Source organism: Colletotrichum chrysophilum (genome assembly GCF_026319265.1).
Source record: "Colletotrichum chrysophilum strain AFK26 chromosome Unknown scaffold_12, whole genome shotgun sequence".
NCBI lineage: Eukaryota > Fungi > Ascomycota > Sordariomycetes > Glomerellales > Glomerellaceae > Colletotrichum > Colletotrichum chrysophilum.
Genome location: NW_026517299.1, coordinates 393,713 through 416,434, shown reverse-complemented (window position 1 = coordinate 416,434; position 22,722 = coordinate 393,713). Strand labels below are relative to the sequence as shown.

At 55.4% G+C, this 22,722-nt stretch overlaps 7 protein-coding genes across 7 annotated transcripts; 3 read left to right on the top strand and 4 right to left on the bottom strand.

Annotated features, from left to right (window-relative positions):
* Positions 1 to 1,732: 1,732 nt before the first annotated feature.
* Positions 1,733 to 3,332, top strand: COL26b_002483 (uncharacterized protein; the record flags this gene model as incomplete). Its single annotated transcript, XM_053175401.1, has 2 exons — positions 1,733 to 1,756; positions 1,818 to 3,332. 2 exons carry the CDS (start codon positions 1,733 to 1,735, stop codon positions 3,330 to 3,332), a joined length of 1,539 nt encoding a protein of 512 aa, XP_053040707.1.
* Positions 3,333 to 3,463: 131 nt separating this feature from the next.
* COL26b_002482 (uncharacterized protein) lies at positions 3,464 to 7,399 on the bottom strand (the record flags this gene model as incomplete). The annotated part of the gene is made up of 5 exons (XM_053175400.1): positions 3,464 to 4,908; positions 5,244 to 5,514; positions 5,562 to 6,574; positions 6,623 to 7,232; positions 7,325 to 7,399. The coding sequence occupies 5 exons, from the start codon at positions 7,397 to 7,399 to the stop codon at positions 3,464 to 3,466; spliced, it is 3,414 nt and encodes a 1,137-aa protein (XP_053040706.1).
* An 871-nt stretch (positions 7,400 to 8,270) lies between these two features.
* COL26b_002481 (uncharacterized protein) lies at positions 8,271 to 9,241 on the top strand (the record flags this gene model as incomplete). Its single annotated transcript, XM_053175399.1, has 2 exons — positions 8,271 to 8,449; positions 8,512 to 9,241. 2 exons carry the CDS (start codon positions 8,271 to 8,273, stop codon positions 9,239 to 9,241), a joined length of 909 nt encoding a protein of 302 aa, XP_053040705.1.
* Positions 9,242 to 9,293: 52 nt separating this feature from the next.
* On the bottom strand, positions 9,294 to 10,192 carry BCP1 (Mss4p nuclear export; the record flags this gene model as incomplete). Its single annotated transcript, XM_053175398.1, has 2 exons — positions 9,294 to 10,064; positions 10,112 to 10,192. 2 exons carry the CDS (start codon positions 10,190 to 10,192, stop codon positions 9,294 to 9,296), a joined length of 852 nt encoding a protein of 283 aa, XP_053040704.1.
* A 5,653-nt stretch (positions 10,193 to 15,845) lies between these two features.
* On the bottom strand, positions 15,846 to 17,430 carry COL26b_002479 (uncharacterized protein; the record flags this gene model as incomplete). Its single annotated transcript, XM_053175397.1, has 4 exons — positions 15,846 to 16,918; positions 16,967 to 17,174; positions 17,223 to 17,262; positions 17,315 to 17,430. The coding sequence occupies 4 exons, from the start codon at positions 17,428 to 17,430 to the stop codon at positions 15,846 to 15,848; spliced, it is 1,437 nt and encodes a 478-aa protein (XP_053040703.1).
* Positions 17,431 to 20,715: 3,285 nt separating this feature from the next.
* COL26b_002478 (uncharacterized protein) lies at positions 20,716 to 21,117 on the top strand (the record flags this gene model as incomplete). Its single annotated transcript, XM_053175396.1, has 1 exon — positions 20,716 to 21,117. One exon carries the CDS (start codon positions 20,716 to 20,718, stop codon positions 21,115 to 21,117), a length of 402 nt encoding a protein of 133 aa, XP_053040702.1.
* A 112-nt stretch (positions 21,118 to 21,229) lies between these two features.
* On the bottom strand, positions 21,230 to 21,889 carry COL26b_002477 (uncharacterized protein; the record flags this gene model as incomplete). Its single annotated transcript, XM_053175395.1, has 1 exon — positions 21,230 to 21,889. One exon carries the CDS (start codon positions 21,887 to 21,889, stop codon positions 21,230 to 21,232), a length of 660 nt encoding a protein of 219 aa, XP_053040701.1.
* Between the last annotated feature and the right edge of the window lie 833 nt (positions 21,890 to 22,722).

Genomic DNA, 22,722 nt, shown 5'->3' with positions numbered 1-22,722 from the left:
TTTCGCTTGCTTGGGTCATCCAGAATGCGAGTGCGGCTGCGCAGATTCCACCATCTCGGTAGCATATCCCTCTCGCACTCGCTTGGCTAGATCGTCTAGAGTTGGATCTCTCGAAGAGCGCCGCTTTCTCACCCCCTTAACAAGATCATGTACCGCCTCCGTCTTGGCCTGGATCGCATCTGACCTCATTCGCGAACTCCATTCTATCCGAGTGCGCTCGCATCCCACCTGCATGGTCTGCCGACTTACCCTAATTAGTGGACAGGCCGGAATGTTAGGTCGGGTATTCGTATAAGTAGGTGGCAGCACGCTGTCACACTGATATCTCGCGGAGCATCATCCTCGTCGTCCTAGGTTCCCATCGATAATTCAACGACGGCCATCCGCGGCTCACGGCAGCCTCGGGGCGATGCACCCAACGCTCATCCCACCTCACCACGTTATCCCTCGTCCCTCCTGTCGATAATGGTCGATGTATGCAAGTCTGGCAGATGGGAAATCCCAAGAGGGTTTCGATGGCTGGCCCGATCGGGGCCTGCTGTGGCCGCTGGGTTCCCCGTTTGGATCACCTGCTGGCTAAGGAACCCATAACTACGTCAGGGGCTCTGCAGGTTGCGAATAGTGTCTTGGGGAGGCCACTGCGACTCTTGTGATAGGCCAGATCCTCCTGTGACGAGACAGACAGGACGCCGCGCCCCCGGGCATTGGATAATGTTAGAATCCTTCCATCCTCCATCGCCCGGCGAGGCGCATGGCATGTACCTGTCTCTGCCATGTCTCTGGCTAAACTCAGAGGCACGCGACTGCCGTCACTTCAGAGGCTCTGACGCTGGGCTGATTCAAAGTCAGCCACATTTGTTTTCCCCGATGTTCAGCCCGTTGCGTCAAGTGGTGGCACAGGCATATCTCAGGGTTTGACTTTGAATGCTTTGCTGGCCAAGAAGCAAGCAGAACAGTCGACAGATGTCAATTGAGAACATATTGAACCGAGGCAGTGGTACGCATAACGACGTCTTCGCTGTCAAACTACGAGCCCCGGAAGCGCCGGCCTAGCGGTGGAAAATTGACGGCCTCTCTTAGCTTCAGCATGGCTGTTCGGCTAACACTCATAATCTGGTTCAAAACTGCATCATGAAATTGTCACCAGCAGAATTGACTCTGGACTTGCTGGTGACGTGGGGAGGGTGAACCTTGCTGCTCGTCATAGGTTGGCAGCGACCTGCCCTGCTTACGTACTGTACCTGTTGCGCTCAGTCACTTTCCATTGACCGACCGCTCCAGGCCCCCTCTCCCATTGTGGCCACACGGCAATGACTTGCCGCTCCTGCATGCAGCACTCGCAGCACTGAGCAGGGCCATTTCCACCAGGGCAGTACACCTGTTGGGGTTGCCACCACAAGAAAGAACAAGCGGGGAGGGAACAGGTGGAAGCTTCTTAGCGAAACTCTGGGGAAATCCTCCGTGACCGCAACCGCCAACCACCCAACATCCCAGCCCGCCCTCTGCTTGAACACCCACCGAGCAGTAGTGCTGTCCCGCCATCGGCACCTCCACCGAACGACCGACCTCCCTGCCACCGTTTTAGATGCTCCGTGGCGGGCGCGTGACCTCCGGATCTTAGAGTCCCGTGTATGCGACGCTACGAGAAAAGTATTCACACAAGCCCGATCGAAACGTTTGCCCGTCATCTCAAGAACCGCAATCGGCAACCCACATCGTCGCGGCTCCAATCATGGACGAGTCGCCGCTGGTCAAGGTAGCCTCATTCCCTTCGCATCATAATGTCTCTCCATGAACTGTCCTAACATGATATCTAGGCGCATGACCATGCCAAAGCCGCCTCCAACGCGACGCACCAGTCCGAGACTACGGTCGCAATCAACGAACATGCCCTCGCCGCGGGAGAATTCGCAAACGCCGCTCGTTCCACCGCCAGCCTCGAAGCGCTGCGCACCCTGAGGCTGCTGGAACAACACCACAAACATCTCTCTGAGCTCCTCAAGATTCCCCTCGACCGCCGCACAAGCCAGGCCTCCAATATCGACACCATCGACGAGAAGGCAGAGTCGCAGGCCTCCGAGACGACCAGCATCTCCGCCTCGGACGATGCGCCAACCAAGTCAGAGACCGCCGGCAGCCCGGCCGCGACGGCCAAGCACCCTCCGTCCCTGACGCAGCCTCGTCGCTACCCCAGTCGCGAGATGACCTCGTCCATTGCGAGCAACCTCGCTTCGGCGCGCGGAATCAGGGGCGGCAGGAACCGCAGCCAGCCTATTCCGCCCAGCGTTACGAACGACCAGGCGCCGGGCAACATGGAGGGGCAGGCGAGGCGTGAGGGTTCGAGGGCCAAGATGCAGAATGTCTTGGACCAGTCAGGAAAGCCAGCTTGGATACCGCCGACGCACGCCGAACCGCAGCGCCAGGAGCCCAAGAAGACGGAGGAGGTCGCTTCTCCAGCCAGCGACGACGGATACTCGCGCTTCTACAACACTTTTGGCAGCATCATCAACCGTCTCTCGGCCCCCCTGGCCTTCGCCGGCCTGCCCTTGATCTCCGAAGAGTCGCCCGCCCCTGAACCAGTCGAAGTCCCCGAGCCAGCGCCCGTCAAGCGCAACAGACTCAAATCGCCAGCGACCACGGCCGAACCCGACCTCTCGAAGATCTACTCGCGTAACACCCTTCGTGCCCTCTCCGCAAACAACCCCAACGACTCCTTCTACGTCGTCCCCACGAGCGGCCACACGGTCTCCTACGCCAACATTCTCAACTTTGCCGACAAGGAAAAGCGTCGTATGGAGGCCTCCCTCCACGGCGTCGGCAGCCTTATCGAAGACGACGAGGACGATTTCGTCGACGCGCGCGAGACCCCTTCAGCCCCGGTCTCCCCCGGTGCGAAGCGCCGAGGCGGCAGGACCCGCTCCGAACGCGACCGGGCCGAGGAACATCGCCTCGAAAACGAGTGGCTGAAAGACACGCTCGACAAGCTCAGCAAGCGCCTACACGCCTTCGAGGCCAGCGCTCAGAGCTCCAGCATGGCTCTCGCGGAGAGCATGCGCCTGCGTCCGCCCGCATCGCCATCGGGACTCGGCGGGGCTGGCAGCGGCGCAGGTGACGCAGTATTGCGAGCACGTAACAAGGATCTCGAAGAGCAGCTCGCGCTCGCGATAGAGCGCATGGAAGCCCTGGAAAAGGAGAACAAGACGATGGCCCGCACGCTGGAGAAGTATCGCGACAAATGGGACAAGCTCAAGGCGGGCGCGAAGGCAAGAAGGCAGGCGCAGGGGTCGGCTGAAGTCGCCGCTCAAGAGGCGGAGGAGACGGGCGGTAGCTAAAGGCGCGGTATCTTTCATGAACTTCTTGATTTTGAACGGTAGCGAAAAACAGGATCGACAGCGTTGTTGTACATAGCGTTTATGCTGGGGCATCTACCTCGACACTTTGAATTTTAACATCAAACAAATCCTCACCCTTCTGCCTCAACGTGATTTCCGTTCCACCAGAAACTCACACTAAAACTCACACTTAGACTCCTCACATAATGCCACCACCCTATCGGGATATACAACACGTCCCCCTTCTCAAGCACGCAGTCCCAGTGCCGCAGCCCCCGGAACTCCTCTAGCTCAATCGCGTCCCGCCCCTCCGCGTCCTCGTCCCACCCCTCCACGGCGCCAACGTCAAACCCGCTCGTGTTCGACATGTCCACCTCCTCCTCCCCGCGCGGACACAGCGCCTCGGAGTCGTGCGGCGCGTACAGCCGCAGGTACTTGGCCCCGACGACCTGGCAGAGCAGGTTATGGTACCCGTCCGTGTGCAGCGGCGTGATCGTCCCCGGCGGGCCGAACCACGCGTTCACCAGCGGCAGATCCAGCTCCGGCTTGTTCTTTGAGGGGTCGAGCGGGTGCGGCGGCGGGGCGGTGAAGCAGCGGTCCGGCGTGAGGATGTCGTTCTGCAGGTGCGGGAGCTGCGTGAAGAGCTCGTGCTGCGCGAGATACGTCGTCTTCCCCTTCTCGCCGGTGATCCGCCTCAGTAACTCCTTGAACGGGATCAGCTCCTGCGTCCACCCCTCGTCGACGTAGCTCCGCCCGACCTCCACGGGCACCAGCCGTCGCCCGCCGCAGGTCCTGCTCATCAGGTACGCGGGGCTGTCCCACGGCCGGCTCGACAAGGCGGGCCACTCCGTCAGCAGCCCCTTCAGCACCAGCGGCTCCGGCCCGAGGTCTCCCGCGGAGTCGAGGTAGCGCTGGAACCCCGCCATGGACATGCCCTCCACGACCTCGATCGGCCTCGTCACAGGCGGGGTGAAGACCTTCGTAGTCGGGAACGTCCCCGGCAAGCACGCGGTACCCTGTGTCGGGGCATCGAGGTATGAAAGCAGCCTCTCAATGACCCTCCGGCCCCTACTCCTCCCCGCGCCGCCAGCGAGAATGAGAGCCTTATCCAGCACCCCGACCAGCTCATCCAGCAGCTCTTCCTTTCCCGCATCGTCGCTTGCTCCGCCCGTCGTGACTAGGACGACAAACTTCATCAGGCTCAGCTCCGTATACAGCACCCTCCAACAAAACGGCAGCTCCGCGTACACAAAATCGTAGAACCGCTTATACGTCCTCTCCAGCTCCTCGTCGAGCAGGCGGATCATCTCCGCCGCTTCCTCTTCAGCAGGCGAGCGTGCCAGGGCCAGCGTGCGGTGCGCGAGCTCGCTGTACCGCTCGAAAAGATCTTTGGTGAGAGCGTGTACGCCGTCTGCCTTCAACGTCTTGTTGTCGCCTGCGGCAAAGTCCTCTGGGCGAGAGGACGCCATCCTGAGGGCTAGGTCTGTGCATTCTTTGATGAGGGCAGGGTTGCTGAGGGTGTTCATATTCCTGGGACCGACGAAGCCATTCAATTCATAGATGAAAGTTATGATGCCTAGCTCGTTGTGAAAAGTGAGTTTGTGGATGAGAAGCAGCGTGTGATGTGAGTGTGTTGATGGTGAGATGTAATAGGTTTGAGTTGCGCCAAGCGGGTCCGTCTGAAGAAGGTGCTGGTGAGCTCGTGCCAGATGGGACGAACTGTCAGCCAACAGCATTACACCCCTCAGCCCATCGATCAAAACATCAAGGAGAATTGGTTATGCAAAAGTCAATTGAAATGCAACTCATGCGACTTTCGGTCTTACACACTATCACAAGCTTTGAGAATGCCGTATCTCGTTGTATTGCGTTGATTCGCTCTGTACTGAAAGGGGTTCTGTATACTCTAACATGTCCATACTCCTACAATACCGTCTTGACGGCCCTCGACCAGGTACCCGTCCTTAACACGTACACGTTCTACAACGGCAGGCGTCTTGTTGTCGTCTGCTTCCGCAATGCCGGCGCCGCACTCCCACTGCCGGCCCTCTACCTTATCGTACACTTTCACAACGTCCTCGCCCGCCGCGCTGACGATCCTCCTCTCGTCAAACATCATGCTGGTGACTGCGTTATCGTATGCGTACGCGTCGTAGATGGATCCTGTACGGAGATCCCATATCTGGTCTGGTTAGCCGGGTTCTCTTTTGCAGTCATGGAAGAACTTACTCTAATGCTTCGGTCCATGCTACCGGTCACAAGATGAACGTCGTCGAATTGCAAGCATGTCACCGGGCCAGTGTGTCCCACCAAGCTTCGGTGAACCTGGCCGCTTCGCAAATCCCATAGACGAACCATGCCATCGGCGGTACCACAGGCCAGAGCTGTCTCAAACACTTGCAAAGCCCCAATAAAGTGGGCCGTCTGCGCGGGCGCTCTACTCGTCTGCCTCCAAGAGCTGTCACTGCCAAAGTTGGCAGAAGCCTGAGCTGCTGCCCACATAACATCGAGAGTTTGCACGCAACGACCGTTTTCAAGATCCCACTGCCGCAGAGTTTTGTCTGCTGAACCGGAGACAAGGATATCGTTTCTGAAGTGAAGGGCCGTAATTTCGTCAACATGTGATTGCAGGGTGTAAAGAGGACAATCCCTCATGCTTCCTGCAGGAGGTTCAACCGGGCTGTCGTCGGGGTTCTCAAATGCGATTCCATCTTCATCGTCGTCGAATTGGCTGCCGTGAGGGTCGTAGTGAGCCTTGCTAAGATCCCACAGACGAATCGTAGCGTCCATTCCACCAGTCACCAAGAAGTTGTCTTCGACCTGCAGCGTTCTTACGGATGCGGTGTGACCCTCTAGCAAACCGATGCAGCGTCCCGCGTTGAGATCCCAAACCTTTATCGAGTCGTCCATAGCCGAGGTAACCATAGTTCCAAAGGGTGCGTCAAAGTCGAGAGCCGTAATAGTATCCTGGTGGGCGCGAATTTCCCTGATGGCGGTGCCCGGTTCAAAATGCTCGTGCAATATCGGCATAGATTTTCGACGAACAACCTTCTTCTTCTGTTTTGATGCCGGGGTGTTGGATGCGGACGGTAGCTTCTCGTAGACGGATTGCGACATGAAACCGGACTCATCCTGATCGCCGGCAAGGTCCTCCTCAGTCTTTGTAGGTGTGTTAATAGCAATTGATTCCGCTTCGTCGAAGAGCTCTTGCGCTTCTTCTAATCGAGCTTCGGTGTCCATAACTGTGACGGGTTAGCTAAAGACCATAAGCTGTCCGCGATTCCACCTACGGTCGTGTTCCAGCATTGTCTCTTCCTGCTCCAGATTCGCTAGCCTTTCCAGAATAATCCGTCGCATGCCGTGCAAGTTCGCAATTTTGTTGTCAATGTCACGAATCTCGCTGCTGGCCATGTTCTTACGAACACCTAGCATTTCGAGCTCGTGCATCATTGACGCCTTGTCCTTTTTCAGATTTTGCAGCTCTTGGGGTGTGCCGGGGGTATGTGCCGTCTCGTCCAGCAACTTCCTGCCCCTCGAAACCCGCCTCCGGTGCTTCCTGCCCTCTTCCGTCAATTCGGGGAAGCTAGCTTTGAAGCCCTGGAACAGAGAAAAGGAGTTGTCGCCCTCGGGAATGTTGGCCAGGAGCTCATCGGGAAGGTACGTCAAAGCGCGATGCTGGATCTCCGTCTTGGAGAGCTTTGAGCGCACCAAGTCGGTCGGGGTGGTCTTCGCCATCGAGAACATGCTGCGCTGGACATTTGGGCGGCGCAGCTGTTTGTGGACCTCGGCAAGGGCGCCATGGTAATGGCCATGGCCGTTGCCACTCTGCTCGGAAAGAGGGCCGATCAAATGGCTCGCGGTGGTGGTGACCTTGCGCCCGAATGCTTCTATGCCACGGGTCTGAGGGGGATTATAATCAGCACTGGATCAGGCCACGATACCGGCCAAGTCGATGCCGCCGGGGGGTCACGCGAGTGGCAAGCGTGACTTACAGACAGGACCGACTGGTCGTCTCCGGCATCGTCGTTGAAGCCATACTGGTCGTTATCCTTATCCGAGGCCGCCATGCGTACGTATTCTCCGGGTCAATACGCGCGACAATGGTGGCACAAGGGGGATGAGGTCGAGGTCGGAGGGAGAGGAGAAATGGTGTAGGTTGCAGAGTTGTGGAAACAGCTCCGGGTCGGTGGTGGTTTTCGACAAGGTCAAGTTTTGTTGTCTCGGTCAAGAATCGACTACGTATCCACACACCAGACAAGATCCCGGCAATGACCCGGTTGGGGTCGGTTGTGACCGTCCCAGGCCCAGTTGTGTGTGTCCAGCGTGTGTGCGCCCGCGAATGACGAAGGCGCTAAAACCCGAAGAGCTCCCTGCACGTAGCAGGTGCACCTCTCCCGTCTCTGGTGCGGCGTGCCCCCTCAGCTGGATGGACCTGGGCCAGTTCCAAGGCCAGCCAGCAGGTCACCTCAAGGTCGGGTGGACACTCCGACTTCTGGGCGGGCTTCCGACGTGGCTGCCTCCAATCCGCTAAGCTGCTTTTCCATTAGCGACCACAAGGCTCGAAAACACGCTCAAGACGCTGAAGGTAGCAGCGCCCGCACTTTTGGTCCTTGGAGCGGCGTGGATGGTCCGGGCTTTCTTCCAGCGACCGGACGGGACCTCCTGAGCAGTGAACAGCGAGCTGCTGCTGGAATTGACATGTCGCAGGGGGTCCTGATTGGTGCCCGCCGGAAGCGACCCCTGTGCCTGTGCTGCAGGTCCTTTTTCCCGTCAACGAGATTGGCACAGCCTTGTTCGCTCTGAAGGCAGTGCTGAGATGAGATCTTTTTTTTTTTCTCAGTTGGCACCTTTCCCCTTTTGCGCCGGCGTCATCGGCCTTGGCTCCTCTCCAAGCAAATCTTACCCCAAGATTTTGTGACTCGACGATAACCAGCCCGGATGCGTTTCTCTCACCAGCCAGACCCCCAACCGCCAATTTTGCGCCAGAACAATCCTCACGGCCCGGTCTACAATATCTCTTCTGGTTTCCAGTCAATTGACGACGAGATGGACTCCCTTATCGACTTATCGGACCCCTCCAAGGCGCTGGACCTGTCCCGCATCCGGTACCAGTTGATGTATGTCAACCCAAACTCCCCGACAAACAGTATCTACGGCAACAACTGACAATGTAACCCAGCCGTCTTGAGGACACCATCACCTTCCACCTCATCGAACGAGCCCAATTCGCCCTCAACAAGACTATCTACGTTCCCGGCGCATTGGATATCCCCAACAGCGAGCTGAGCTTCATGGACTGGTACCTGCGCGAGCAGGAGAAGCTGCAGTCCATCATCCGCCGCTACGAATCCCCCGACGAGTACCCCTTCTTCCCGGAGGCCCTCCAGAAGCAGATCCTCAAACCCCTGCACTACCCGCGCATCCTGCATCCCAACGACGTCAACGTCAACGACAAGATCAAGAAGTTCTATGTGGATACCTTCCTCCCCGCACTCTGCCCCGATTTCGGCCGAGAGGACCGCGGCGAGTCCCAGGAGAACTACGGCTCCTCGGCAACCTGCGATATTGCCTGCCTGCAGGCCCTGTCGCGCAGGATACACTTTGGAAAGTTTGTTGCCGAGAGCAAGTTCCAGTCGGACCCGGAAAAGTACACCGCGCTTATCAAGGCCGAGGACCGCGACGGCATCGGCGCTGCCATCACCAACGCCGCCGTCGAGAAGAAGGTCCTTGAGCGCCTGCGCCTCAAGTGCCTCACCTACGGCACCGATCCGTCCATCGGCGCGGGTCCCGAGAACCAGGCCAAGATTGACGCCGACTCCGTGGTCGCCCTGTACAAGGATTTCGTGATACCCCTGACCAAGGAAGTTGAGGTAGAGTACCTGATGCAAAGACTAGAGCCGGTAGAGTAGACTTTTAAAATGAAATGCTCGAAATGATTCATGACTTTTATTTTTATCCCCTCTATTGGCCGGGGTTCATGTACTTCTCTACCGCCTGGACCGCGCCCTCCCACTTGCTCGCCTCGATCAGGATCATGTAACCGTGCGACTTGACGCCCATCTCCTGGAATGCGCGCTTGCTATCCGCGACGGCCTGATCGTCGTTGGTGTAAGAGAACGAGCCGTGTGCCGTCGCGTGCTTCACGAAAACCTCGTCCTCGGGGTGGAAGTGCCACATGGCGGCGTCCGCCTTGGCCTTCTTGCCCTTCCTCTCCGTCTCGGTCAGTGTTGACTCAATCTCCTGGTACGTCTTGGAGAGGATCAGGTAGTGCGTGAACTCGTACGGCTCCTTGTCCTCGACAGCAGCCTCGATCTCATCGACAAGCATGCGGTACATCGGTGGCGCGATCTCGGAAGGCATGTTGATGAGCCTCTCGCCGAGAATCAGGCCGACCTGAGCGCCGCCGTTGATGAGGTTGGGGATAGGGGCCAGGGCCTCATTTGTCTGCGCCTTCTGAATAAGGTACTTGGCCAGATCGGCCATCTCGGGCTTCTGGCTGTGCTCCTTGATGTTGAGCGCCGTGATGAGAGCGTAGGCGTCGTTTTCCTTGCTGTCGACCTTGACGGTTGAGCCGATGGTGGGTTGCGACAGGATCAGATCGGCGAGGCCAGAGATGTTGAAGAGCGTCGCATCGACGTCGAGGAGTTGGCGCAGCAGCGTCTTGGTGCCGTGGAAGTCGACCTCGGGGTCGAAGTTGAACCACTCGAAATCGACGTTGACGACGTCGAAGTCCTGCTTTTGTGAGTTTTATTTCGGGAAGAAACGATGACATCTCTCACCTCATCGTCGGAGGAGTCCTCGTCCATTCTATCGGCGACATCGTCCGCAGGCTTCTCCTCTCTTTCTCTCTTCTTACCCATTTTGAAAATCTGTGTCGAACTACTGAACGTCGGAGTGATACGCTCGGTGAATTTGTGCCGCGGTCTCAGACTTGTCGCAAATGTACTTGGAGCTGATGAGTGTGAGAACGTCACTGGCACCCAGATGGCCAGACCTGGTCGGTGAAGATGAAATTTTTGGTGGGGGTGCCCCTCACTAAGCCGTTTTGGGACGACAGCCACTGTTATCGATAACAATCTAACCAAAGCACGTCTGTCTCTCCAGCAGTCTTGTTCAATGCAATCCCACATCACAACACATGATTTGAACGACTCGAACATGAATCTGGCCAGTCCTGCGGGCTGCCGGTACGAACGCCATACATGGAGATCTAGCCACGAACTACAAACACAATGCGTGACATTATGGAGAAAGATGCGCTCGTACCTCGCGGAACGATCATGGTGACTCCCGCCAACATTTAGAAGCAATGGTCGCTCATTTTTGCTTCAGTCTCATTTTCGGGATTTTCTGTCCAGTTGATATCTCCATCTGAGATCGGCCTCCCAAGAAATCCGGACTTGGCCCTCTGCATCACTTGGCAAAGGCGTTTGGCTCCTAGTGGTCCCTCTCCTGCATGCAAGCTCTGAGTACTCAGCCAATCCGCCCCTGCCAGCAGCTGCCCCGTTGGAAATCTGCGCGGTCGGGCAGATTCGAGATTTGTAGTGTGTAGAGCACATAAACACGATTCTCCTGTTGGGATCTTGTTAAGTTTCGTTTCTCGGAAAGTCAAGATAGAAGCAACCGAAGCACTATTATTCATCTGATTCATACCGCAAGTCATTCAAAATGTCAGAAGAAGAACGAATGCTCGATGTCTACTTGAACGACAACACCAATCTGCCAGACCGGCTCCTTAATCCCATGCCCCCATCCCCACCTGGGCAACGTGCAGAGGTTGCCTTCAAAAGGCAACAAGCTCCATTGTCCAATCTTCCTGAGGTCACCGCCACACCATTTGCTGGCTCCTCTTACAGCCCAATTTCCCAGAAAGCTTCCTTCCAGAGACAAGGCATTGATGGCGCATCAAAGCAGACAGTTTTCTGCAACACACCAGAGCATAAACGACCTCATTCAGTAATCGGCCGACCGGCCCCTGCGCCACTCACTGGCCTGCCACAGTGGAAACGAACATGGAGTGATTTCGGCGGGCGGGCTTCACCAAGCCAACGTAGAAGAAGGCACGTCGGCAAAAAATCAGTCAATTCGAGGCCCATCCAGCCATTGCCCAATAGTCTAGTCCAGGAACACTCTCCCCACGAAAGTATCGTGCCATTCAACCGAGGCCCCCATGCGTCTCATTCTGGAGGGATCATCGATCCACAATCTTCAACACCATCAACGCTCTCAATTGTGACATCGAGTGGCGCCCTCGTCGTCTCTCCCGGGATTGATCCAAGCGTTCTGTCTCTGCCCGTCTCTCACAGAGGTGAAAGCAGCAGGGACTACAGCCAGTACACCAGCAACACAGAGAATCCAGCGAGCAGCCACTGCAGCAACCTAGACAATTAGAAGGATGATATCAAGCGCCAATCTGTCGAACATCACGATCGCCAGAATGAAGAGCATCTTGAAGGTAGCGGTGGACCAAAACGACAATGTGTGGGATCACCAGCCTATAAAGATAGGCAGAGGTTGGCGTGTCCATACATGAAGATGGATCCAGAACGACATCGCAAAACATGTCTGAAGGGAGGATGGGACATTCATCGCCTCAAGTACGACCAATTTCTACTACCTAGCCGTCCACCTCGCTAACAGGACCTACCTAGGGAACATCTTGTCAGGTATCACAAGATCATTGTCTGCGAACGATGCTATGAGCAATTCAAGAACAACGACTTGCGAAAAGCCCACCTCCGTTTGACAGAGGCATGCCAAGTACGGAGCAAGCCAGATCTTGATGGCTTCGACTCATTGAAGGAGAAGAGCATTAGAGCTGTAAAGGACGACAAACGTAAGGACGATGGGGACAAATGGCGTGAGACATTCCTCATTCTCTTTCCTGGGACATCCATTGATGATATGCCGAGTCCGTGTTAGTCCATGGCCATTTTCCGCTTTGTGTCTTTGAAGCTAAGACTTTCAGATATCGACTTGAGCATATATACGCACCCTGCGCATTCGCATGCGACTTTCGTACAATACGAACGATTCCTAGGACAGCATCTCCCCTCGCATATTCGTGGCGAGCTTGTGGATAGGCTGGACGAAATTTTGGGTCCAAGAAAGAAAGGACATCAAAGCCGAGAATTCAGCGACCTCATCAACGCTTTCCGGGATCTACAGGTTTCATTATACCATCACTTCGTCTCGGCAAATCCAACTTCAACGGCACAGGCGGCCAACGCCGAAGCAGCAAATGCAGAAACCAAATCTGATGATGGGTATTGTCCCTCCAATACGTACACAGGGGAACAATTAGATCTTGGATCTCATCACTACGAAGGATCAAGCGACATGGATGGAGATTTGTTCGGCCTGGAACCTATGTTGCCGTCATACTCCGGCCCAAGAGAAGATTCCGACCTTATTAACGCATTCTTTGCAGAGGCTTTCGCATCAGGACAACAAGAATGGGCTCCAGCATCTGATTTTACTTGACGGTTGGACTTCAGAAGCTATATCGTTTGATCCATGATTTTGATTCGTTTCCAAGCTATCTATCCCACTATTGGCGTACATAGACCGTCTAGGGCTAGATCAGTACCAGAATGCAGCGCTCTGCCCTTAGTTTTCAGAGAGTCGATCATAATTATGGCAACAGATGCCTCGCGAGCTTCAGAGCAATATGCAGTGTGAAGGCCTTGGGAATCATTTACCGCGATTTCTTTCGAAAGCCTCGCTTCCTTCCCGTGGCCGAATCCATGAGAGTCGCTGTCTACGCGAGACTTAGGACGTGAATCCTCGTTGCGAAAGGTGCAGTTTCAATTACGACCCAGGAACATTTCCCGAGTTAGCTTGCACATTCCAAGCGCCTGCCAAGAATGGCATGTTGAAAGTACCTTACATATGGTTGATCTGCCGCCACCTGCATACCGGCGGTTCAGGAGGCAGCCAATCCGCATCCCCAGTCTTCTTGTATGCTCCAAATCTGCGCAACTGCGCATTCCCAATTTACGTGGCGCGTCAAGTTCGAAACTCACATATACGTTAAACCGCCAGCAGGCTTGAAGCTTCTGCGGTTCTTCACCTTCGCACTTATCATCCTTCCGTACAATGTACCCCAATAACACGTGTTTTAAGATGACTAGAGAGACCGCGCCTCAACAAGATGAGCTTGCTTTCGACCCTGCGTACGATGGGTGCACTGATTGGGACGCGATCATATGGGGTACCCCGCGATACCGCCCACGCGTCTCACGAGACTCAGGCATCCCGATCTCAAATGATTCCACTGCGCGTAAACGCCGTGTCGCAAACCAGTCTTCAAAGGTTGTAAACCCTGAACGGCGGAACCTTTTTACCGCGAAGAGCGTGGGAAATGGTAGCACGTACAAGCCTTGCCAGCTTACTTCCCTCGAATCCAACGTAAGGGGCAGGTCTCTGCACAGAGTTCCCAGCTAATCTCGCAGCGCCTCCAAAGGGTGTTGGATAAGGTATTCGGGCCACGCAGTAACAAGAGCAAGCCAGTGGATGCCAACGACGAAAAGAAGCTCATGCAACATATAGCGGTCATGGAGCGTCTCGGAGCACGGTTCGATGTTGAGTGCAACATGGAGAGGTCACCGAATCAGGCGCATAAGAAAAGCAGCGGAGGCCTTTTTGAAGCACATAATCCTCCCACGCATTCACCCACACAGGATCAGCCCTCAGACTCCTGTCATCGTTGGACAGAGTCCGGAACTCAACACGCGGATCTTAGCCTCCATTATCAGAGGGTTATTGAGTATCACGACCAAAGAATATTGGAGGGCCACGGCGATAATACACCTGCTAAGCATCAAGTTGTTTTGCCGGGCGAGGCGCCAGCGATAGGCGATCATGATCATTCGGCTGGGACCCCATCGCCTCCTAGCACAACTATACCCCGACATTCTCTTTCGGAAATCAATGCAGCTCGCATCGCTAGTGATGAAGAGATGGACACTGCGTCAGAATGCGTCACGTCTTCGCAAAGCATACTGGAATCCAGTTGTTCTTCCTCGTCGTTCTCATCTCACGAGAGTGACAGGCTCAGTGCAAGCGCTTGGAAGACGATTTTGCTTGACCGTCTCATGGAGTACTTCTATTCCGTCATCTCTCCCAGCTTGGCATCCGAGGCAACGATACAGGCACAAGCTGGACAACGTGAAAGTACTCGAAAGGGAGCCGTAGCCGGAAGGCTCATGAGTGGATCCTCCGCCACTCAGGGAGGCCACTCAAAGGAGAACTCGAAGAGGCGGTCCGAGGACCACGGAGCCGATCGCTCAGGTGATGGGGATGAACAAAAGAGGCCGCGTTTGACCTCTTCGTCTACGGAAGTTTCACGCCTCGCGTGTCCCTACTTTAAGAAGACCCCTCAACGGTATTGCACTTCAAAGTGGCGCTCATGTCCGGGGCCTGGCTGGGAGACAGTTCACAGGGTCAAGTATGTGTCTTTCCCACTGTGTCATGAAGCCTAAATGTTCTAACAGAAGGCCAGAGAGCATCTCTACAGGTGCCACATGCTACCGATCATATGCCCACGCTGTCAGATAACGTTTGAAACGGACGAGGAGCGTAATGAACACCTACAAATGGACGATATATGTCCAAAGAAAAGCAAGCCTGACTTGTACGGCATTGATTCGAAGCAGGAAAAGCTTCTGCGCAGCCGCAAGAAGGGGGGTAAGAATATGAGCGAGGCAGATAAGTGGAGAGACGTTTATCTCATCCTGTTCCCCAATATCGGTCCAGAAGACATACCCAGTCCATGTATGAGCCTTAACCAAGACGCACGACAGATCGCCTCGACTGACTTTGACAGATCTGGACTTTGGCGGCAATGCCGATGCCGGGGAGGCAGAGTCGGCCTTTGCGCGGTACGAGCGGTTCCTAAGACGAGAACTCCCAAGAAAAGTTCGACAAGAGCTCGAAACGCGTATCGAACAGGCCCTTGAACCAATGGAAGAGACTCTTAAGAGTCAGATCGTCGACATCGTACGAGACGCGCAACTTTCACTCTTCCAGAGCTTTGTGTCTTCAAATCCAGATTCGGCAGAGCCCTACAAAGGCGACTCAATGGCAGAGTGCGGGTCGATGGCAAGCAATCGTGCAGCATTCGATGGCCAGATAGAGGCACTCAGGCCGTTGCCCTACATGGAAGGCGGCTTCAACGGTATTTGCCTTCAGTTACCGCCCGACCCAGCCAACTATGCCTTTCTCAGCCTCGAGGAGGCTTCAACCTTCGGGCAACAACCATCAGCGGCTTCTTTGCAGCCACTCGGATACGACGACCTGGACTCGGGATATTTCTCAATTACACCGTCTACGTCCCTATTTGACGCTGACAGCACTAATGGGCTACCAAAAGGTAACCTCTAAATAATGTAGCTAATTGTCGAGTTGCGTCACGAGGTGTACTCGGGATCTCGCAACTCGTTTGATATTATAGACAGTTGTCTCGACTGTGATTTTGCCTTGTGGCTCGTTTTCTTCGTTGAATGGCTGTGTTCATGAGTCCTTGACCATCTTCTCCTCTGCCTTCTCCTGAGGAACCTCCCCACCGGCCTCTTCGAGAACACTCGTGCTCTTCGTGACCGTCAACACAGTCGGCAACGCAAGAATCAGAGATCCAATGCTCAGACCCCAGTTCATCGCAAGCTGCGTCATGGCACTCGCATGCTGAGCGTTAATCCTCCACGCCATCGCACCTCCAGCCGCTTGGAACGCCTTGTAAGCGCCAACAAGAACAGCGGCCCGGCCGGGGGAGTTGGATTGTGTTCCCATAAGCCAGTAGCAGTAGGATTGCCACAAAGAATCGTAAGCGCCGTAGAAGATGTACAGGAAGATCGGTCCTGTAGAAAGGGAGCCCTGCGTGTAGTCGATATCCTGGATAAGGCCTTGAGCGTGACGAGCATCCTGCCACTTCTGGAAAGCGTATCCGCCACCCCAGATCGCCATGCCAGTGACGAACAACATAACCCAGCCCAGTCTAGCACGCCCAGGGCGCTCCAGCACAGGCAGATCGAGAAGAACGCCAATGACAAGGCCGCCGACCATCTGCGCGAACCAATACAAGGCTCCGTTCAGCGATCTCGTCCTAATATTGAACGTCATACCGTTCACATCGTTCTGCTGGTACGAGTAGAACACATTGGCGCAGAAGAACAGCGGCAGCATGCACAGCACCCTCCAATTACACAGAGTCGCGACAGACATCTCCAACATGCCCTTCAGGCTCTGCTTCTCCGTCTCGGTGGCGGCGTGCAGCTGCGCCAAGCGGATGCGCTTCGGCGAGCAGATGAAGAGCCCGAGGACCCAGCCGACAAGCATGATGGTCATCAGCGCAATGTACGTGGCGTCGTTGACGGTGCCGGTCGTGGAGTGGAAGTTGAGGCCGAAGGCGGCGAGCGAGCCGACGCCGCCGCCGAGGTTGAAGATGATCCAGAAGACGGCGATGGCGCGGCCTTTTTGGGATTCGTGGACGTAGGTCGTCATGATGGCGCCCTGGACGATCCAGATGAAGGAGGAGCCGATGCCAAGGACCGCGCCGGCGGCGATGACGAAGGCGCCGTTTGCGTTGTCTGGGATGGTCAGCGAGTGCTAGGGGGTTCAGGAAGCAGTTGGCTTACGGTTGAAGCTGAGGAGACTTCCGCTGTACAAAGCGTAGGTCCAGCCACCCATCAGGAAGCAGATCTTGGGACCGACGAAGGAGAAGATGGGGCCGACGATGAAGAGGGCGGCTACTGCGGTGGTTGAGAGGAGGGCGACGTTGGCGTTGGCTGCGACGGTTGAGTCGACTTGGCCGGAGCCTCCCAGGCCTGAGAGCGCATTGAACATCTACATAATCAGCATATACTCCTCTCCATATCTATTGTAAGGACTCACGCCTGGCATGCAGAAGCAGATGAAGCTAATGAGAAGGATCCTGTAGCACAAGTTAGGGCTGGTCAAGGATGACTGGTTTGCTACCAACTCACTGTGTCCATGGATGGGAGTACAGTCTCATCAGGGCTGGTGATTCCTTGTTGTCGACATCCTCATTGCTCTCGACTTCTTGTGGCGTCGCCACGGAAACTTGGTCTTCGCCGCTCATGTTGCTGACTCTCCTTGACTGAAATCGACTGATCGAGTCTCTGCCCAGGAACGCAATCGCCGGCGCGTGACAGAAGGTAGATAAATCCTCAGAAAATCACAACGAAACTCCAACACTCATGTTCAAACAGGAACCTCAAGATAGATAGGCAGATGACACGAAACAGCAACGTTGAAGTCGGAATTGACGTTCCACGGTCCACCCCTATCTCTCTCGACAACAAGAGTTTCCCTCGGGAGAACACGCGACCACCACCACTAAACACCCGGCCCCCTTTTTTTCTCACACCATTCAGCACGGTCACAGCGGGGAAAATCTTTCTCAGCAGCCAGCAGAGATAAGCTGCGGGTGCGTTCGTGTTTTTCTCCGCACAATCCGATCTTCAACCAGGGATCTGTGCGGGTGAGCTGAGGTCCCAATTCGTCTTCGTGATTCGCCGAGCACCCAGCCATTGATCCCGGGAAACTGGGTCTACCCCGTCGAGCGGTGCCACCCGCTGCAAGGGACGAGCGCGGTTTCCGGTGGGAATGGGCGCAAGAAAAAAGTGCCAAAGGAGGGAGGGTCCCTGAAGTTGAGGCTCCGCACGGTGCCCGGTGTTGCATGCCGCTTTCCTCACCGATGGAACGTGACATTGAGGCTTGTTGGTGGTGGTGGTGGTAACAACATGACGTCCGTCGTCCAGTGTGCCGGCGACGACTTCAAATGTGAGGTTGCTCTCGTTTGAGAGTTGTTGACTCCGCCATTTATTGCCTTGCTTGAGTTGACAAGATGATTAGAGTACCTTAGTCTTCGACACTTTGCAACATGAGACGGTCCCGTCGGTGGCGTTACCGGATCATTGATTGAGGCGTTCCGACTTTGACCTCACGAAGCAAGATGGGAGCATACTGTTATTACAATGCCACCGCGGAAGACTCATGAAATATATTCAATTGGAAGCATGTCACTGACTTATGCAACTGCCAGTTTGCAAGACGAAAAAAAACAGGCTCATTACTATGTACATCAGCGCTGGGCGCTCTTGCCTTCCGGGTTACTTACACAAAAGTGGGGCCCAGCAGCAACTCTCACATCAACCACAAAACATATCACGATACCTCACGACGCAGGCCTCATTTTTTTCGACAGAGCCGCCACGCAATGAAAACATATTACAAAAATCGAAAAAAGAACAAAAAAACTATTCAACGCTCATTGTGTTACTTGGTAACACAACCCGCGCCACCCGAGTTTGCCGACCACAGGATAATGAGGACTCGAACGGTGGTACTTGTGATCCTCATACGCGGATAAGGGGAATGGGGAAGTGTTCCGCTTTGACCAACTGAGCCAAGTGGCTCGCATCAATGCTGAACCTGTGGTGATGGAGAAGCTGTCCTTTTTCGAATAAGTAGCTCTGGGCTCTCACTTGGGAGGTCTGGGGCCGTGATGGGTGAAGAGAATCGTCAAGGTTGGTGGTGGTCTTAGGGAAGACAACAAAGGTGAATCCGAGTTGGGATGAAAGGTCCTCACCGAGGCGTGGAAGGTGCGGTTCGCGATGGGTGGGTCCAGGCATCAGTTTTCTCAGGTTGATTTTTCCATTGGGAAAGTGCGGGCCTTCCGGGTCGGTTGTCTGCGGTCTCCAGGAGATAAGAGATGTCGAGAACGGGAAATCCAATGTCTGATGGTCGGAGAAGAGGAAGAGGATCGTTGCGATTTCGCGACGACTTCGGGGGAACGTGCCGCGTATTAAGGAGACATTTTATTTGAAAGACTATGTTATGGGAACGTTACCTTGGCCCCGAATGATAGTGCGAGTGGACCCATACTCAGGTCGATCGGGTTAAACCCTACAGCCATGACTCTGCTACCCCGTGGGGACAACAACGTCGCACTTAGAGCACTCCACTGCCGATACTTCCAAACCAAGCACTTGGTAAGGTATCATGAACGAGATCGTGTCAAAAGAGACGTAGCCAACAGAGAAAAAGAAACATTACCCCAGACTTCGGCCGCGTTCCAGAAAGACACGGCGCGGATGACCGGCAGGAACACTCACTCCCGTCCCCTCGGAGCCGACAATGACAGCCGACCACGAGCCGTATCCGGATGTTCACGGGTGCCAAAACGGTTACATGTTGTTTGAATGACATCGGAATGGCACTGTCACATCTCAATACGGTCTGCAGAAAATGGCACTTCCAAGCGAGCAGACTCCTCACATATCACCACTCAATAGATCATCGCCGCTACACCTGCATCGCCCGTTATCAGATCATCCAACCTGCACCAACGGCCGATCTCCTTACACTCACGCCCCGCTCTTCAAAACCGCAAAGACCAAAAAAGGTGAGTTCTGACTTCATTCCGCCCCGGATGCATGCCGTCCGACACGCGGCTCGCCCATGCCACATTCCTCGCTCGCTACCAGACGGCGAGACAGCCCATACCTCGCACCTCGCGTCCAACGGCTTTCCGCACGTGGGATGTCCGCTGCGGGAAGAGAAATGACAACATTGGGCCCTCAAGGAGGGTGTGACAATCACCTTGAATTTTGCGACGCGCATCCCTGAAACCGTCGAGGCCAGCTTCATCAACCTATTCTTAGATGCCATTTCACCATTGCGGCCGCTGAGGTCAATATGTTTCCGCCGCTTCATGTGCGCCTGGCGGCCCGGCGGCTCTCGAGCCGGAGCCGCTCTCTGTTCTGCTGCTCCAACATCCCGATTGGTGGGCAAATTCGACAACATCCCTTCGGCAAGGCTTCCCATTCGTCGATAAGCAAGATCCTGTCAAGTATCCTATCTTCCCGTCAAGATCGTCGGGAGAGTGATGTGCGGACGGCTGTAAACGAATCGATACGGCGTGGTTTACTTTTCCGAAATCGCTATCCGTGGCAGACGGAAGGCAGCCCTGGACCGAGATACAGTGGGAAGCATTGTCCAGAGACCAGCTTCGCGGAATGGAAGTCTCGAACATTTCCAAGGACAATGAACACACTGGCCGTTGACGAATAATGCGGAAGAGTCTCAGCCGAACAAAGAGGGTCGTTACAAGATTGACGTTTCAACTACGAAACATATCGATGAGACGAGAACAATGTCGCTAATACCGCCCAGAAACATCTTGAACGAGAACAAAATAAAGACAGGAAGCCATCCATAAATAGGCACCGTCTTGTAATGCTGAAGAAACAGAATTGTAGGTATACAACCCTCTCAATCACGCACAAGGCAAAAAAAGGCCGCCCGGTAAGTATTCCACACTGCAAACGGACACACAATGTGCGAGGGAACAGCAACCACAATGTCCTGCGGTCACACCCTCCGCTCTCGCCTCCGGGACTGCGGCAAGGGGGCCGACTGCAAAGGCGAGCTCTGGAAGCCCGCCTTCATCGACGACAGCTGCGCCGCGTGCCATCGGCCAATGCACCTCCGCGACAACCGCGCCCTGCACGAGGCTGAACATGCCATCCTGATGGCTGACTATCGCCAGGCGAAGAACGATGGTAACGGCGAGGAAATGCTGCGTTTGCACCGCGCCATGATGGCACACACCCGTCTATCGCGGCTCCGGAACTTTTCTGTAAGCTTGACGCGCGAAGAGCCGCTTGGCGATGTCAAGTGGCCCAAACCAGAGGGAGAAACCGGCAATATGCACACAATGATGGTGCTGGCGGCTTTGAATCAAGTAGCAGAAGCTGAATGAATTGCGGACTGGGTATAGATACAAAAGTCACAAAACCGCCGAATGAAGAATCAGAAACGCCGTGCTCCCTTTTGATGCCATGTCTTGACGCTCCGTACTCACAGTATCCCCGTTACCAAGGCCCGGTGAACTGGTTGTTGAACATCCCTAGTCGTACGTCACTTGGCCCCATAAACTGCGCCATCTCCCACGCCGATGGCATGTATGGACCCTGGGCCATGGCGTCCTGCTTTGACTGGTTCGAGCTGACCTGCGCCTGCGCGTCCTTCTTCGCCTGGTTGAACTCCTTGACGCGTGCCGTGCCCAGCTTGCCGGCCCTCCTCTTGTCGGTGTTGCACCGCAGTAGCGGGACCTGGATGACCGCTCCGAAGATATCTCTGACTTTTTGCTCTGGCTGGTTGTGCCGTTTCGCCACCTCTTCGAAGGGGAATACGTTGAGACAGGTGTCGGCGATGTCGACGATGATGTGTTTGGTGGTAAGCTGCGGTGGGTCAGTCGCTTTCGGGGCGGCGGGTTTGGCTGGTTTTGCGGAACTGGGTGTTTGGAGGTAAGGATTCCTCTGGCTGGAAGAGTAGGTCGGAGCTACCGGCTGCGTTGACGTCGGTGCCATGGGAAGCATGTGCCCGGCTGACTGCTGGGCTGGCATGCCATGAGGATATTGCTGTTGCGGGAGAGCGAAAGCGCTGTTCGGGCCCGCCATCATTGATTGTTGCAGCAACGGGCCGTACATGGCGCCAGCCATCGGGTTGGCGTAGGGGTTGATGCCGAGCATGTGTGGCCAGTGTTGCTGGATTGTGGAAGATGACATGGAAGTTTGCGCTGCTCCTGGGACATTGGCGGTCGAAGGCATCGCGGCTGCGGCAGTCAGGTTTGCTGCCTGGGCTGCCTGGCTCGCTGCTTGTTGCCGTAACCTCGCCTCCAAACATTGCCGACAAGGTCCTTTGGCTCCTGGCGCAGGACGATCGCCGCAGGAGCCAGCTTGAGTCGTGCCATGGGCGGAAGCATGCGCTGGGGTATGGGCTGGAATTTGGGCAAGAGATGCCACTGGACTAGGGTGAGGAGTGTGATGGTGAGCGTGGGTGTGGATATGAGGCTGCACTTGTGGTGTTGCGGTCGTGTTTGGTGTCTTTGCTGGGCTTTGGCCTCTCTGGAAATCCAACATGGGAACAGTTGATACTGATTTGAGGTCAGCTTGGGCACAAGGTTGGTTATGAGTTGTCGTCACGGTTCCCGTCGTGACCTGCTGCTGTCCATTCGTGGCATCTGACATTGAAGCAGCATCGGGCTCAGGGATGAAGTCAACAGCGCCAGCCAGAATTGAATCGACGGTGCGTGTGTCCTTTGCAGTCTCAGTTGGCATTTGCATTTCCGAGTTTGGTTGGGTCGGCGTACCTTCCGCTCTCACTGTTGGCGGTTGAGAGCCCATACGGGCTGGGCTGTTAGTCGGGTGAGCCGATCCGGGAAAGCCAGCACTGTTCACCACCGCTCCACCACCACCACTCAGCCCATTCGTGGGCCCAGGCGCCGGAACGTGATGCTCGTCGAGCCGGAGCATAGACGGTTGAACATGCTCCGGTAGCGTCTTGGGTGATACCGGCGGAGAGC